This window comes from Propithecus coquereli, unplaced genomic scaffold (assembly GCF_000956105.1).
Source record: "Propithecus coquereli isolate 6110/MARCELLA unplaced genomic scaffold, Pcoq_1.0 Scaffold238, whole genome shotgun sequence".
NCBI classification, from domain to species: Eukaryota; Metazoa; Chordata; class Mammalia; order Primates; family Indriidae; genus Propithecus; species Propithecus coquereli.
Window position 1 is genome coordinate 4,092,435 of NW_012147930.1, and position 13,246 is coordinate 4,105,680.

The 13,246-nt window shown below is 38.3% G+C and overlaps 2 protein-coding genes across 4 annotated transcripts in view; one reads left to right on the plus strand and one right to left on the minus strand.

Moving 5' to 3' along the window:
• MCPH1 (microcephalin 1) overlaps positions 1-13,246 on the plus strand; it is a 189,487-nt gene that overhangs the window by 102,033 nt on the left and 74,208 nt on the right. The gene's annotated exons all lie outside the window — the stretch shown is intronic.
• The window catches only part of ANGPT2 (angiopoietin 2), a 51,388-nt gene that overhangs the window by 15,742 nt on the left and 22,400 nt on the right, over positions 1-13,246 (minus strand). For 2 of the 3 annotated variants that reach the window (XM_012645878.1, XM_012645879.1), the window contains exons 2-4: positions 7,660-7,815; positions 5,107-5,228; positions 655-887 (exon numbers count right to left, since the gene is read on the minus strand). In XM_012645878.1, coding sequence (XP_012501332.1) covers positions 655-887; positions 5,107-5,228; positions 7,660-7,815 — 511 coding nt within the window. The remainder of the gene's footprint in view (positions 1-654; positions 888-5,106; positions 5,229-7,659; positions 7,816-13,246) is intronic. The other variant, XM_012645880.1, reaches the window with a different exon arrangement.

The following is a 13,246-nucleotide window of genomic DNA, read 5'->3' on the forward strand; positions in this document are numbered from 1 at the left end:
GAAAGGACTTTCTGAAATAAACCATAGTAAGAACTAGACCCAATTTGTTTAAGCAAAAAAACTCAAAAATGCCACAGAGATTATATATCACATCTTTAATGACCGAAGATGCAGCCCTCTAATATCCCTCTAATATCTCAGAGAAGCTGAAAGGTAAAACGATAAAGAAGACAGAATGTATGTACGGACCTGGTGGGAGAAGGGAGGTAGCATCGCTTACATGCCAATTTATGCCAGCACTGGAAGTATTATCTGATTTTATCTTCACAACAATCCCGTGGGTCCAGTATTGTTTTTCCCATTTAAATACTAAAGAATCTAAGATCTACTGTGGTTTGGTAACATGCCCAGCCCCATCCATCCAGCTAATGATGGAACTAACTCAAAAGAGGCTCTTTAGTGCCGTGAATCAAAAGTATGTTTGGCGTGTTTTGCTTCATAATAATTAATTACTATAATGTATATTTCCCCTCACCCCTCTCTTCCTTCTCTTTTTTAACTGGTTCTATATCAAAACCCTGTAGAGCTTTCATATGGAATATATGAAAGATAGCACCTTTTCTGAAAGATGACAATGTTTTAGAATTTTGGGAGTTTCACTGACTAAAGGTTATTAAAACTGAAGAAAAAATGATATATGTAAACTTTACTTACAGTTTGATGTTGATATCATAGTCAATAAATTATGAACTGTTTCCATCAGATCATGTTGCTGCTTTTGAAGAACCGAATTATTCACTGTGGCAGTCACTAATTGTTTTTCTAGTTCTTCAATGATGGAATTTTGCTTGGATACTAACACCTGCAGCTGATCTTTCTCTTCCTTTATGGACTGTAGTTGAACTATGTGCTTGTCTTCCATATCCAGCACTTTCTTTTCTAGGAAACTTGTAAGGAAAATACTTGTTAGTTAGTGAAGGGTATTCTAATTATCTGATTACCTTCAAAGCCAAGTGTTTCATAAACATATAGTCATTTTCATAATTCTAATAAAATCTTTTATATTTGAATTTCTACTTCTCTAAGGCACTCTGTTAAGATGTTATAAAAGTTATAAAGTAATAAGATGTTGCCATAGCCCCAAAGAATCTCTCAAACTTGCTGAGCAGATTAGATATTTAGATATATGTGGATACATACACATACATATAAGTGTGTATCTGTGTATGTATGTATATACTTATATGCACACACTTATACATACACACTGGAAAAGATACCCCCTTCTGAGCCATAATAGGTAGAATACTAGTGTTACAAGCTTCAGATGCTGTAGGAGTTTAGGAGTGATAGTATTTCAAGATGTAGTGCTCATGAAGTGATTTTTTTGTGAGGGGAGAGTGAGTTGGGCTAGATCTTTGGATGAGATGTTAGCTTTCTCCTAAACAACTTATATTTTAATAATAATCCTAATGATAACAGTATTTAATGCTATGTGGAAAATACTCCTCTGTGAGGGAGATGAATATCTGCCCAGGTTCAAATCTGCTAGCTCACCCCATGACTTGGAGCGATTTCATTAATCACTCGTGCACCAGTTTCCTTGTCTGTACATGGTGATGATATTACTTAACTTCATGGAGTTGGACTGACAAATCAATGAGTTTTAAAATGTAAATTTTACATTGCTTACACTGGTTCCTGACACACAGTAACTCAATAAATGACAGGAGTTTTTTTTTGTTTTTATTTTTTATAGAGATGGAGGTCTCTCTATGTTGCTCAGGCTGTTCTCAAACTCCTGGCCTCAAGTGATCCTCCTGCCTCAGCCTCCCAAAGTGCTGGGATTTCAGGGATGAGCTACCATGCCCGGCTGATAGTTATCATTAATATTAATATCAACATTATTATCCCCATTTCCAATGAGTAAATTTAACTTGAGACAATAAATATTGAGACAATAAATCATATGCCTAATGTCACATATAACAGGTGGCATGGGCAGAATTCAAACCCAGATCTTTCTTCTCTAAGAAATTTAACCAGCACTATCTCATATATTTAATACTTAACAGTTCAAATGTGAGCTAGCCCCTTCAAAAACTTTTTAAAAATTATTTAGAGAGCTGATAAAGTTATGCCATGTAAGTCCCAAAAGATTTTATTAATGGTTATATAGTTTGGCTTTTTAATTTCAATTTATAAATATATGTTACTATGCTTATGTTAAATTAAGAACACATCAGTTTGAAACTGGAAATTTACTGTCCATTAAACTAGAGAAAACAATTCCAAGTGTGTACAATCTATGTAAATACCAAATGTTTAAGAACGTAAACTGTTTCCCAGGAACAGATTGAAAGACATACACAGTAAGAGTACTTGGCAGTTGTTTTTTTGTTTGTTTGTTTGTTTTGTTTTCTCTTTAGAAACAGAGTCTTGCTTTTTCACCCAGGCTGGAGTGCAGTGGTACAATCACAGCTGACTGCAGCCTCAAACTCAGCCTCAAGCAATCCTCCTGCCTCAGCCTCCTGAGTAGCTGGGACTACAGGTGTCTGCTACCAAGGCCCACTAATTTCTTAGTTTTCTTTTGTTTTTTGGTAGAGATGAGGTCTTGCTATGTTGCTCAGGCTGGTCTCAAACTCCTGGCCTCAGAAGATCCTCTCATCTCAACCTCCCAAAATGCTGGGATTACAGGCATGAGCCACTGTGCCTGGCTTGTTTTTTATTTTTATTTTTTTTAATAAGATACAAGAGGTTGTGGGGGAAAAAAAAAAGATATAAGAGGAAAATTGGATAGTGTGACCCTTAATGGTAAGTCTTCCTTTCTCTGTTCAGTCACTATTAATATATTGTTCAGCACATACGAGGCTTTCTCTGATAACTGCAGGGAAAGCAGCAACAAAGGCCCTTCAAGATCTTCACCCTGTTGGTACAAGCCAGTAAATAGAGCTTTCAAGATATAGGCACTTTTAAAAATAGTGAAACAGTGAACCAGATGTCAAATCCTATCTCTGACATTTCCCCAGATATAAAATTTTGTGGAAATGAATTTGCCCATTGCAACATTTTGTTTTAAAGGAAGACGACCTCTTATTGCCTTTTTTAAGTCATCTATAAGTCAATTATCCTCTTTAAAAATGAAGTATATCAGTGATGACATCTTTGTGTTTCAGAATGACTTTGCAGCCACTAGCAAAACGACCACAGCCCCTTCTAGTTCAAATGCTTTGTAAATCGATTTTGCCCTTTTTTTGACAGTAAAATTTTCTGAATCTTTAACCCTGAAAACAACATTAACCAGCCAAGGAATTGACTACTGATTACAGTTCTTGTGCGTAATCAATAACAATTGGTATTAATAATCATTAGTAGAAATTCAATTATAGCCCTTGAATTTATTCCAGCTCTCTAGTCATTGTATTAATAAATCAGTGTGTGACAATGAGTATTTTAGTTTCATTAGTTATGTTTGACACAAGGTACTTTTATGGAAAAAATATTGTGAAGTTTAAATTTAATCTTATTTAAAACTAGATTTGACTTATGGGAAAATTACATTATCAGTCCATGTAAGTTAAACAGGGGAGTGGCAGTGGGAAATGTGAAGGATTTAAGTTGAAAAAAAAAATGTGGAGGATCTTTTAAGCAAGAATGAATAGAAAGCACAGCACGCTAGAGTATGGTTGGAATCACTGTTCTATACATTGTGAAACTTTGACATACAAAGACATTTCCATGAAATAATTCAAAAAAAAAGTAGCGCAAGTTGTTGGCAGTATTTCAGAGTAGCTCACTGAATAGCTGACTTAGTATAGCAAAGTTTGCTTTTTCTAAGCAGTGTGTCCAAACTAAGGAATGAAAGTCATACTTTTTTAGGTGAATGGCAATATGATTTGACAAGTATTAACAAAGATGACATGTGGGTGATATAATTGACATATTTAACTGATAATTTTAGCATTGTGGCATATGAAATTTGAAACCTAAGGTGGGAAACAGTATTCAGTACTAGGGTATTTTTCACAAACTGGACACATCCTAGATTTCTTAAGTACATTATTGTCATGGCAAACCAAATAAAAGTAATCACCACCTCCCACGTATACCCTGAATTACCGCAACATACTAAAGAGAACATTATTAAGACAGACCATTTTAAGTAAATGAAATTAGTGAGATTATTATATCTCAATTATTGTTCTCAAACCTTTCTTTACTACTTTGCAGAAGAGAAATTTTAAATATGAAAGAAAAATATTTGGATTAAAAAAATCTAATTGCTTTTCAAAACCCTAAATCAATAATGAGTTAAACTTGATACCCAAAGAACAGAAAATAATTATTTCAGCTTAGTTCTTGATTAACAGTAAAGAATGATTATAAGACAATAAGTTTATCGTCATTTTTGGTTAAGAATAAAGAACTATTTAAATTGTGAAATAGAAAGAATATATCGTTATGAGCATGCTCCATGTCATATATACATGTCTTGATTAAAAACAAGGAAATAAGCACGCTGGGTATGTACATAAAATTATCCTCATATGTCCCCAGCTGGAATAAACCTGTGAAAACAAACCTCACTTATCACCTAAAAATTTTTTTCTGTTTATCTTGGGGGTTTTCTATATTTTATTTAAATATTAATGCAATCATATGTAATATTAACTTTTGTTTTTACCTTATCACATGTTTTAGGAGGAAGTATTTCATCATGAAACATGCATTGGCTTACACATTAGTGTAGCTTCCCCTGCTGTAGATCATTTTGCATTGGAAGACACTAAGTCCCCAAAAGCAAAGAAACTTAGTCAAGTTAGTATTAAAATGCCTAGGCTCGTGTTACTTTTTCTCCACAACCCTCCTAGCATTATCCTTTTTTATAGATTAATGTGCCTAATATTGAGACAGAGTTTGGAGGCTTCTGCAAGAGAATCCTTAAGGAGCCAGAGAATGATAAACAAAATTGAGGACTGTATTAGAAGGTCCACGTCAGTTCAGGAAATTTCCCTGCACCCTCCCCCTGCCCTTCCCTCCTCAGGTTTCTGATCCTTGTAGTGGACATGAAGAAATCCATCATTTTGAGAATTCGTCATTGGAGACAAGCTTTCATATAGGAAAGTATACAGGTCTGAATTACAAATATTTTTGTGCCGTTATTACCTGTTCTTATCTTGCAATTTGTTTATTTCACTGGTCTGATCCAAAATCTGTTTTTCCAATTTGTTTGTAGAAAGGGAGTGTTCTAGAAGCTGAAGTTCAAGTCTCGTTGTCTGATTTAATACCTAAATATAACAAAATGAAATTCCTATTGATCATTTTAATTAGTTCAATTTTTAAGGTTCCTTTTAATTAAAGTACCCACGTTATATGAAAGCATAACTAAAACATTATTAACTCAAATATCTTATTTTGGCATATTTTTCATTTTCAGAAAAGGTTTGATGTCTTAGATTATATCCGAGTATGTTAAACATTTTTTTTCCCACCATGTCTTTATTTTGGAAAGTGGTTAATAGTTCTGGACAATGGTGTTCGTGTCAAATAATAGAATGTTATTTTTCTAGTTCTGCCATATTTTTTCATTTCTTTTCATGCAGTGAGACAAGTGGGAATATAAAACAGTCATATTTCACAGATCAAAAGTTGTTGATAAATGAAAAAATATTTTCCCTCATCTCAAAACAAAATGCTGTTCTCATATTTATTTGTTTTTCAGTAGACAAAGGGATTAGAAGTCACATGCTTCCATTATATAAAAATATAGCTGATTTTTAGTCTAGCATTTTCTAGTCTGTATCCACTTGTTTTAGCCTTTTATTTTTTCTTTGCCATTTTTCTTTTTCCTATTTTAAAAATCATTTCCACCAATCAGGAAACAATAAAATGTCAATATAAAGTGGAAACTCAGTTCTGCTTTGTGGGCCTTTCTGACATACTGTATAACATGTGCGGCATCGCCTTTCCCATTGTATACAAGCAACTCTAAAGACAATTCTTTAGTGTTTGGCTGCCCTTTAGCAGGAAGAATCGATTACTCACATCCTCTGTGTCATGGTTATTCAGGATGTGATATCACATGTAAATGCAAGTCAGAATTGTTGCCAAGGAACCAGGGACCTTGGAGGAAGCATTGTTTGCTGGGTATCTTTATGTCATTTGCAAAAGCCTTGGTCTGGCACCACAATGTGAGTTTCAGGGATGGTCTTGTACTCAGTCAAAGCTAGTTGAGTTCATATCATGAAAATTCTTCTGTAAATGAAAAAAGTCCTTGGCCAATGTAAGAATTCGGGTTTTAATATTAACATCTGGAATATAGATTTGATTTGGCCTACATCTTCTTTGAGTCCAAACATTCTGTGTTATTGTTGTGTTGTTTGTTTTGTTTTTTGAGACAGGGTCTCACTCCGTTGTCCAGGCTAGAGCGCAGTGGCATCATCATAGCTCACTGCAGCCTCAAACTCCTGGGCTCCAGCCATCCTCCTGCCTCAGCCTCTAAAGTAGCTAGGACGACATACATGCACCACCACGCCCAGCTCAAACATTCTATGTTGGTTATTTCTAAAAGGAACTGGAAAATTTGGTCTCCTGTTTGATTCATAAGGATTATTAAATGAGTACACTTGGGGGAGAGGCAGGGAAGGATGGTGAGCAGGTTGTGATTGACCCAAGAGTAATTGCAGCGTTTTTTAACGTCACTTTTCTGAAGAGCGTCAAACAGCTAGACAGGCCTCAGGGCCTCTGTCCGTGGGTGACTGTTACATTAGCCAGGTCAAGTCACTGTCTCTTTGGGATCTCAGACCTGCAAACATCCCACCATTGCCGGTTTGATAGCCTATTGTTCTGGAAGGCTAGAATAACCTTGATTCTAATTAGAAATTTCCATATTTGAATTTCAACCTATTGCACACAATCAGTAACTGCTTTTACCTCTTGGGATTAAGTTTTTAGTACCTTATGATCCATTGTTTAAAATATTCATTTATATTTTTCTAAACTGTTCTGCTAGAATCTTAAAGCCAAAAGAGAACTTGGCAATGGGTCGTCTGGCTCAGCCCCTTATTTCATAGTTCAAACCACTAAGGCCCAGAAAAGGTAAGTGCCTTGCTCCTGTTTATCCATCCGGTTCATGGCGGAACTGGAACCGTGATGGAACTGAGGGCTCTTGCTTGCGGTCACGCACCGTCTGTGTTGCAGTACGCTGCCTTCCGCTGTTCCACTTGTTTCCTTCTCATAAACTCATTCCACAGACCGTTTTAACAGTTCTTTGAGATTTAGCTTTTGTTTTAGCTCATGCGTTAGATTCAAGGACAAAGTTTCTGGCTCTCTGCCTCAGTGCTTTTCATTTCTCAAATGCGCAAAGAGTTCAGGGCTTAGCAATGAAAAGTGCTATCTAGAGTCCAGAAAATACCACTGAGGCAGAGTAGCATTTACCTTGTAGTAGTCAGGTGTACATAGCCATGAAAATTACTTGGATGTCCTTAGTAGAATAATTGTAATTTAAACTTGGTCTTAAAAAAAAACATTTACCGATTTTAAATTCATAACTAGCCATAATTTCTTATAAATTCATCCTTTTTCTCCGTAGCTGTGCTTTTTTGTTTGTTTTGTTTTCTTTTCCATTATTTCATGCAGTAACCGCATGGCACAAGGGAGTGCTAGTCTTTCAGCTGACGGGACCATCGTGCGTTTACCATTTCACGTTTTGTTACTTACTTGGGCTTCCACGTCAGTTAGTTTCCGTGTCTGCTCCGCCGTTTGATTCAGCAGGTTCGTTCCTATTTCTATCATCACAGCCGTCTGGTTCTGGACCGCGTTCTGCTGCATCTCCACCATTTCCTTTTTCATGCTGTCCTGGATGTAGTTCTCAAGCTAGGGAGGAACAAGTGTCAGAAGGCAGTCATTAGTCAGGTGCTCAGAAACCTTCTTCCCAAACATTTGTCATCTTTTCCCTATCCTTAAAAAAAAGTCTATTTAAAGACTTGTACCTTGCCATCATTTTGAAATCTTAATGGATTTTTTATCACTAGCAGTGTGATAAAATACGGTGTGATTTTATTTTTACTCAAAATCTAGCAATTTAGTTACATGACATGCAAGAGTGAGACAAACTGCTTGTTGTCGCTTCATCCTCCAGAAGTCCAGGTCGTGGCAGGCCAGGGAGTGGCCAGGCCACAGCTGGGAGCTGGGCAGAGGGCAGTGAAGTGCAGCAGACAGCACACGTGTGTGCTGCTGTGTTGTTGGTTCTGTTCTGCCAGGCTGCAGCTCTGTCTGCGTCATGCAAGAAATGAGAGTTTGGTACTGGGAAGCATCACTGTTTCTACCACATTCTAGGCTCTCAGTTTCTCACAGTACAGACTTCAGATGACATTCTAAAATAAGAGTATGAGGAAAGGAGCATCTTTTGATTTTAACCACCCCTCAGCCCACACTCCATGATGCCCTCCCCCACGTCCTTCTTATTGAGTTCATTCGACCTCAATATTGAACTTTTCCTAACCTGTGTGTGTTTTTCACAATTTCATCATTTCATATGCCAGGCAAACTTTAATCCCACACTGGTCCATTTATGAACGTGCCATCAGATTGGTTCTTCTCCCCCTCAGTTACTAAGGAAGATGGACATGCCAACTAATTTTAGCATTAGCTTAAACACAAGAGAATGAAGAGGCTAATTCCATTGCCATGGGTATAGATATCTGTGGCAGTAAAATTACAGAATTGAGTATACATGCAGGACAGCCTGGTACATGGGATCCGCACGTGGGCTTGGAGTCAGGGAAGCCAGCCCCCTACAGCCTTAGGCTCTAGGTCTAAAGTTGCTTAACCTTTGGGACCCCAGTTTCCTCACATATAAAATGGAGTTTCTGATTAGTCAGAGAAGTGTTTTATTGATGAATTGAGCTATGCCGTTAAAGTCATTGTGTGTGCATAACTCCAGGTGCTTAACATTTAATTTTCTTTCTTCCTTTGTTTTTAAATGGTGATCTAATGGTAACCACCATTCCATTCACTGGCCCAAACTATAAGCTCATGAGGACAGAAACTATATTTTTATTCCTTTCCTACATAGTGTAACAAAATTTTGTATTAAGTTGAAAGTCGATCATAAAACTGCATCTAGTTCCTTTCTTTAAAACTTGAAATTCTCTGCAGAAAAACCATCCATAGTCAATCATCAGACATGATTTCTCCCAAAATGTTAACTGCCAAATAATTCTGTACTTTCTGTCTTTAAGTGCAAGAAAATGGAATGGGACGGGTGGAGTTTCTCTCTTAGAATTCCAAGGCTTCTCTGCTGATGCACTTGACAGAGTGTATCTTACGATTGGTATTTTATGGTTTGGGGGTTAGGCCGGGGTGTATATTTGCTGTTCCAATTGCTTGTGTGTCATCAGTTCCACACTCCCTCTGAGTGCCTCGTCTTGATGCCAGGGGTCACTCTCTGGTGACTGTCCTCCCTTAGTTACTAGGCAGACAAGTCAGCAGGAAGCATGACAACCTGCACTTCAGGCTCCGCATCTGAGGATTCAACCAAATTATCAAAATATTCAAAAAAAATTTAGACGTGGAATATAACAATACAACGAATAATGCAGACTCTAAAACAAAACAGTGTAACAACTACATACACAGCATTTATATTGTACCAGGTATTAAAAGTAATCTAGAGATGCTTTAAAGTATACAGGAGGACTGGGTAGGTTATATGTGAATACTACCCCATTCTACATAAGAGATTTGACCTTCGTGGGTTTTTATATCCTCACGGACCTTGGAATCACTCCCCCACAGATATCGAGGGATGGCTGTGCTAGAGCTCTGAACACTGGTAAAATCATGTAGTTGAAGCATTTACTTTTCCATATGGATCAACATAGAGTAGACCACTATAAAAAAAAATCAAGTGCTGTTACTTGGCAGCTCAAGGGCCCTCTCTAGTAGGGCTTCATAAAATGTGAAGTCCCCGAAACCCTTGCTAACCGTTCATCAGAGCAAGCTCAGGCTTTTTAGTGTCTGTGATCCTTCTTAATTCATTCTTCTTCCTCGCCTGCCCTTTTAAAAATTGTAACCTCTATGATTACAATAAGCTATTTAAAAGAATTCGTAGATAGCAGTTTGCAATTCTCCCCTCTCCCCTCATCGCCATGGGAGTAATGGAATCTTCGAGGTTGACGTTAAAGCCGTATGTCATCCAGAGCAGTTGTCTTTGTTACTCTTAACACCCAGCAAAGATAATATTTGAAAAGATTTATTCTGGGAAGTTTGGAGCTATGAAGATACACTCAAGCTGGAGTTTAGCTTAAATCCATACTCAGAAATAATAATTTACAAAGTGGTATAAATAAAAAGTCTTAATATCCTTGTTGATTTCAGTACTTAAGAGCAGAATAGAAATTATCCTGTCTTTTGTCACTCTACATCACATAACTCGAGAGGGAAAATGGCTCCCCTAAGACCCCCTCCCCCTGTGTCTAGAGCTTGTGGGTCAAATGTGGTTCCATCCATCAAGAGACAGGAGAGGATTGTTTATAATTTGAAAATATAAGTCAAGTTTCAACTTAAATTTAAGAACTTTAAAAGACATACAGGCCTAATTTCTAAAAATAACATTTCCTAACTCTATTCTCATGTCTTTTTCTAAGATATGAAAACAATAGAATGCAAAATACTATTTAAATCACCACTTTTAAGTTTTTCAAGATGACAGGGGTGAGTGAGAGAGAGAATGTGTGTGTGTGTGTGTGTGTGTGTGTGCGCGCGCGCACGTGCACACATTAATCTTACATGGAAGCAAATTACAGAAATATACATACATGTGATGTGTGTATTTGTACACAGATATTATGTATGTAGTATATACGCATGTAGTGTCTACAAATGTTATTTAAATAAAGGGAAATTCTGTGTGATATTCACCCAACTACTAACTAACTGAAGTGTTTGGGAGAAAGATGGAAAAGAAAGAGAAATATCATGTAGTAGATATTTTGTGTTGATTTAAAAAGATGTGTGTTCTTACGCTTGAAGTATTGAAATTAAATTAAGGTTTTAAGATAAATGAATGGCATGACAGTTGGGTAATCTTTAAAAGCAAGGAAGAATACTGTATATTTAGCCCCAGAAACAATAGCAACAGTAATGACCATAGTGATTGTTCATGTTCCTCGGTTACTTGTGATGCCTCAGCTGCTGCGTGACTCTCTTGCTCGGACTCCAGGTGCCTGGCATCAGCATGGGCAGAGGCACTGCTGAGGACTGGGATGCCCTCAGCAAAACGTTAGTTCAGCCCAGAAGCCACTTCACACTTTTCCTGCCTTTTAACAGCCAAAAGTGATATATCTCAGCATAGGCCTGAGTGTGCCAATTCAAGTCCTATAGGGCCTTACAAAACAGATCACCTACCACTCAGGTAAGAGCCATTGTTACCAACAGAAAATCCTAGAATCAAAGACAACCAATGCCAATTTCATCTTCTGGGAGCATCCTGACAAATTAACATGGTTTTTCCTCCAAGGAATAGTAGTAACCTTTAGAATCAGAAAAACTATGGACATTCACGACATAGTGTAAAAATGAACATTTCCGAGTCACGATCTCCCTTTTAACACGGCCTTTCCCTAAGTCGCCGCGTATCCAGGAGCATGAGACCAGACCTAGGAGAGAAGCCCATCGGGCTATCCTCACAGATAAAGGAAGCCTGAAATTTCCCCGTCTCCTGACCTTGATGGATTAGGTCTTTTCTAGTTTATTGCCCTGGAATGTCTTTCTGTTTAGTGTCCCTTTTATTTTTACTGTCTGTGACTGAGACCCAGAAATACAGAAATTTGCCCGTTGAAATTCCATTCCAGCATAAGGAAGTCTTGGTACAAGAAAAAAAAAAAAAATGAGGTAAATAAGCTGTCGTCCACGGGCAGCGTCACACTCTGCTCCCTTCCGGCAAATGTTTCCCATCCTTGTCGTCTGCACTTTGCCGTTCTCATCAAAGCAGCTCGAAGACACTTGAAACTCCCGCGGGAGGGGACATGGTTCTTTCCAACTTCACATATGTGGCATGTGAAACTGATTCACGTGTGCAGGAACATTTGACATCGCCTTGTTGTCTGAGGAGGTTTACGCCGTGATGGGGATTTGTGGGCCCAAAGGCCTCGGAAAAGGTCCCCTGCACACCTGTGACAGGACAGCATGCATCCATCGTGTCCGCTTCTTAATTGCTCAAGCACTCCGCAAAGTGTGGGGCCGTGAGCTGCTCCGCTTTTCTCAGGACTCACACAAATTATCCAAATTTAACATTTTAGGGCCATTGCTATCATCACAGTCCCATGGGTGTTTCCTCAGTGTTATTTGATTAGCTAAAAATAGTTGCACCCCAAACACAGTCTTTAAAACTTGGCAACCCATTGAAGCTCAAGCAACCAGAATAAAATATTTTAGCGTGACATTTATATATTTTTAACGCAGAATATGTTCTGACATCTTTTATTACTCTCCCAGCATTTTGAATGATCAAATTTGACAGGGAAAAATAAGTCCATTTGTGAGGCAACTATGGCAGATTGATTCCACCTTAAAATATTTCTCTGACCATCTTCCTTCTCACCAAGATTATCGTCATTGTTCTTTACACCAAAAGAAAAGTAATCTTGAAACTGGCTCCGTGAAGGAAGACATAGGTAGTGCAAGAAAACTGTCCCCAACTTGCAGATTCTGATGTTGATCTCTCACCAACTGTAGATGCAGGTTGAGAGACCGTTTCTATTTATTATCAATAAATAAAGTTCAGTGTCCTCATCCCTTTTCATTAATTAGTTTTTGCCGATCTGAGTGACCTAATTTTCCTAATAAATTAACCAATAACTTGAGGTTTCCTTGGAAACACTTCGCTTTATGGCATTTCAGTCTAGAAACAAGATACCACAACTGTCTCTCTCCCACACACACAGGATGTTTTCTCTACCTCAGTTATTCCCTTCTTCCCACTCAGCCTCCACCATCCTCTCTCTTCTGGAGGGTCACGCAGCCCCCAGCTGCACTTCTGCTATCCCACCTTCGGAGTCGGGAAGCCAAGTTCAAATCTGATCACTCCGCATCTCCCCTGCGTCCCTGCACCTTTGCGTGAGGACAGAGTCCAGATTCCTTCACTTGGCAACAGGCACCATTTCTGACCAACGCCCCAGGATCTCTGGCCGCATTCCTGGGTGCGCTGCCCACAGCTGCGCCTGCCGCCTGGACGGCCTCATACCCCCGCCCTTGTCTTCTCCTGGAGTCCTCTCCCCTTCCTGGGATCACCCCTCCGGCTCTG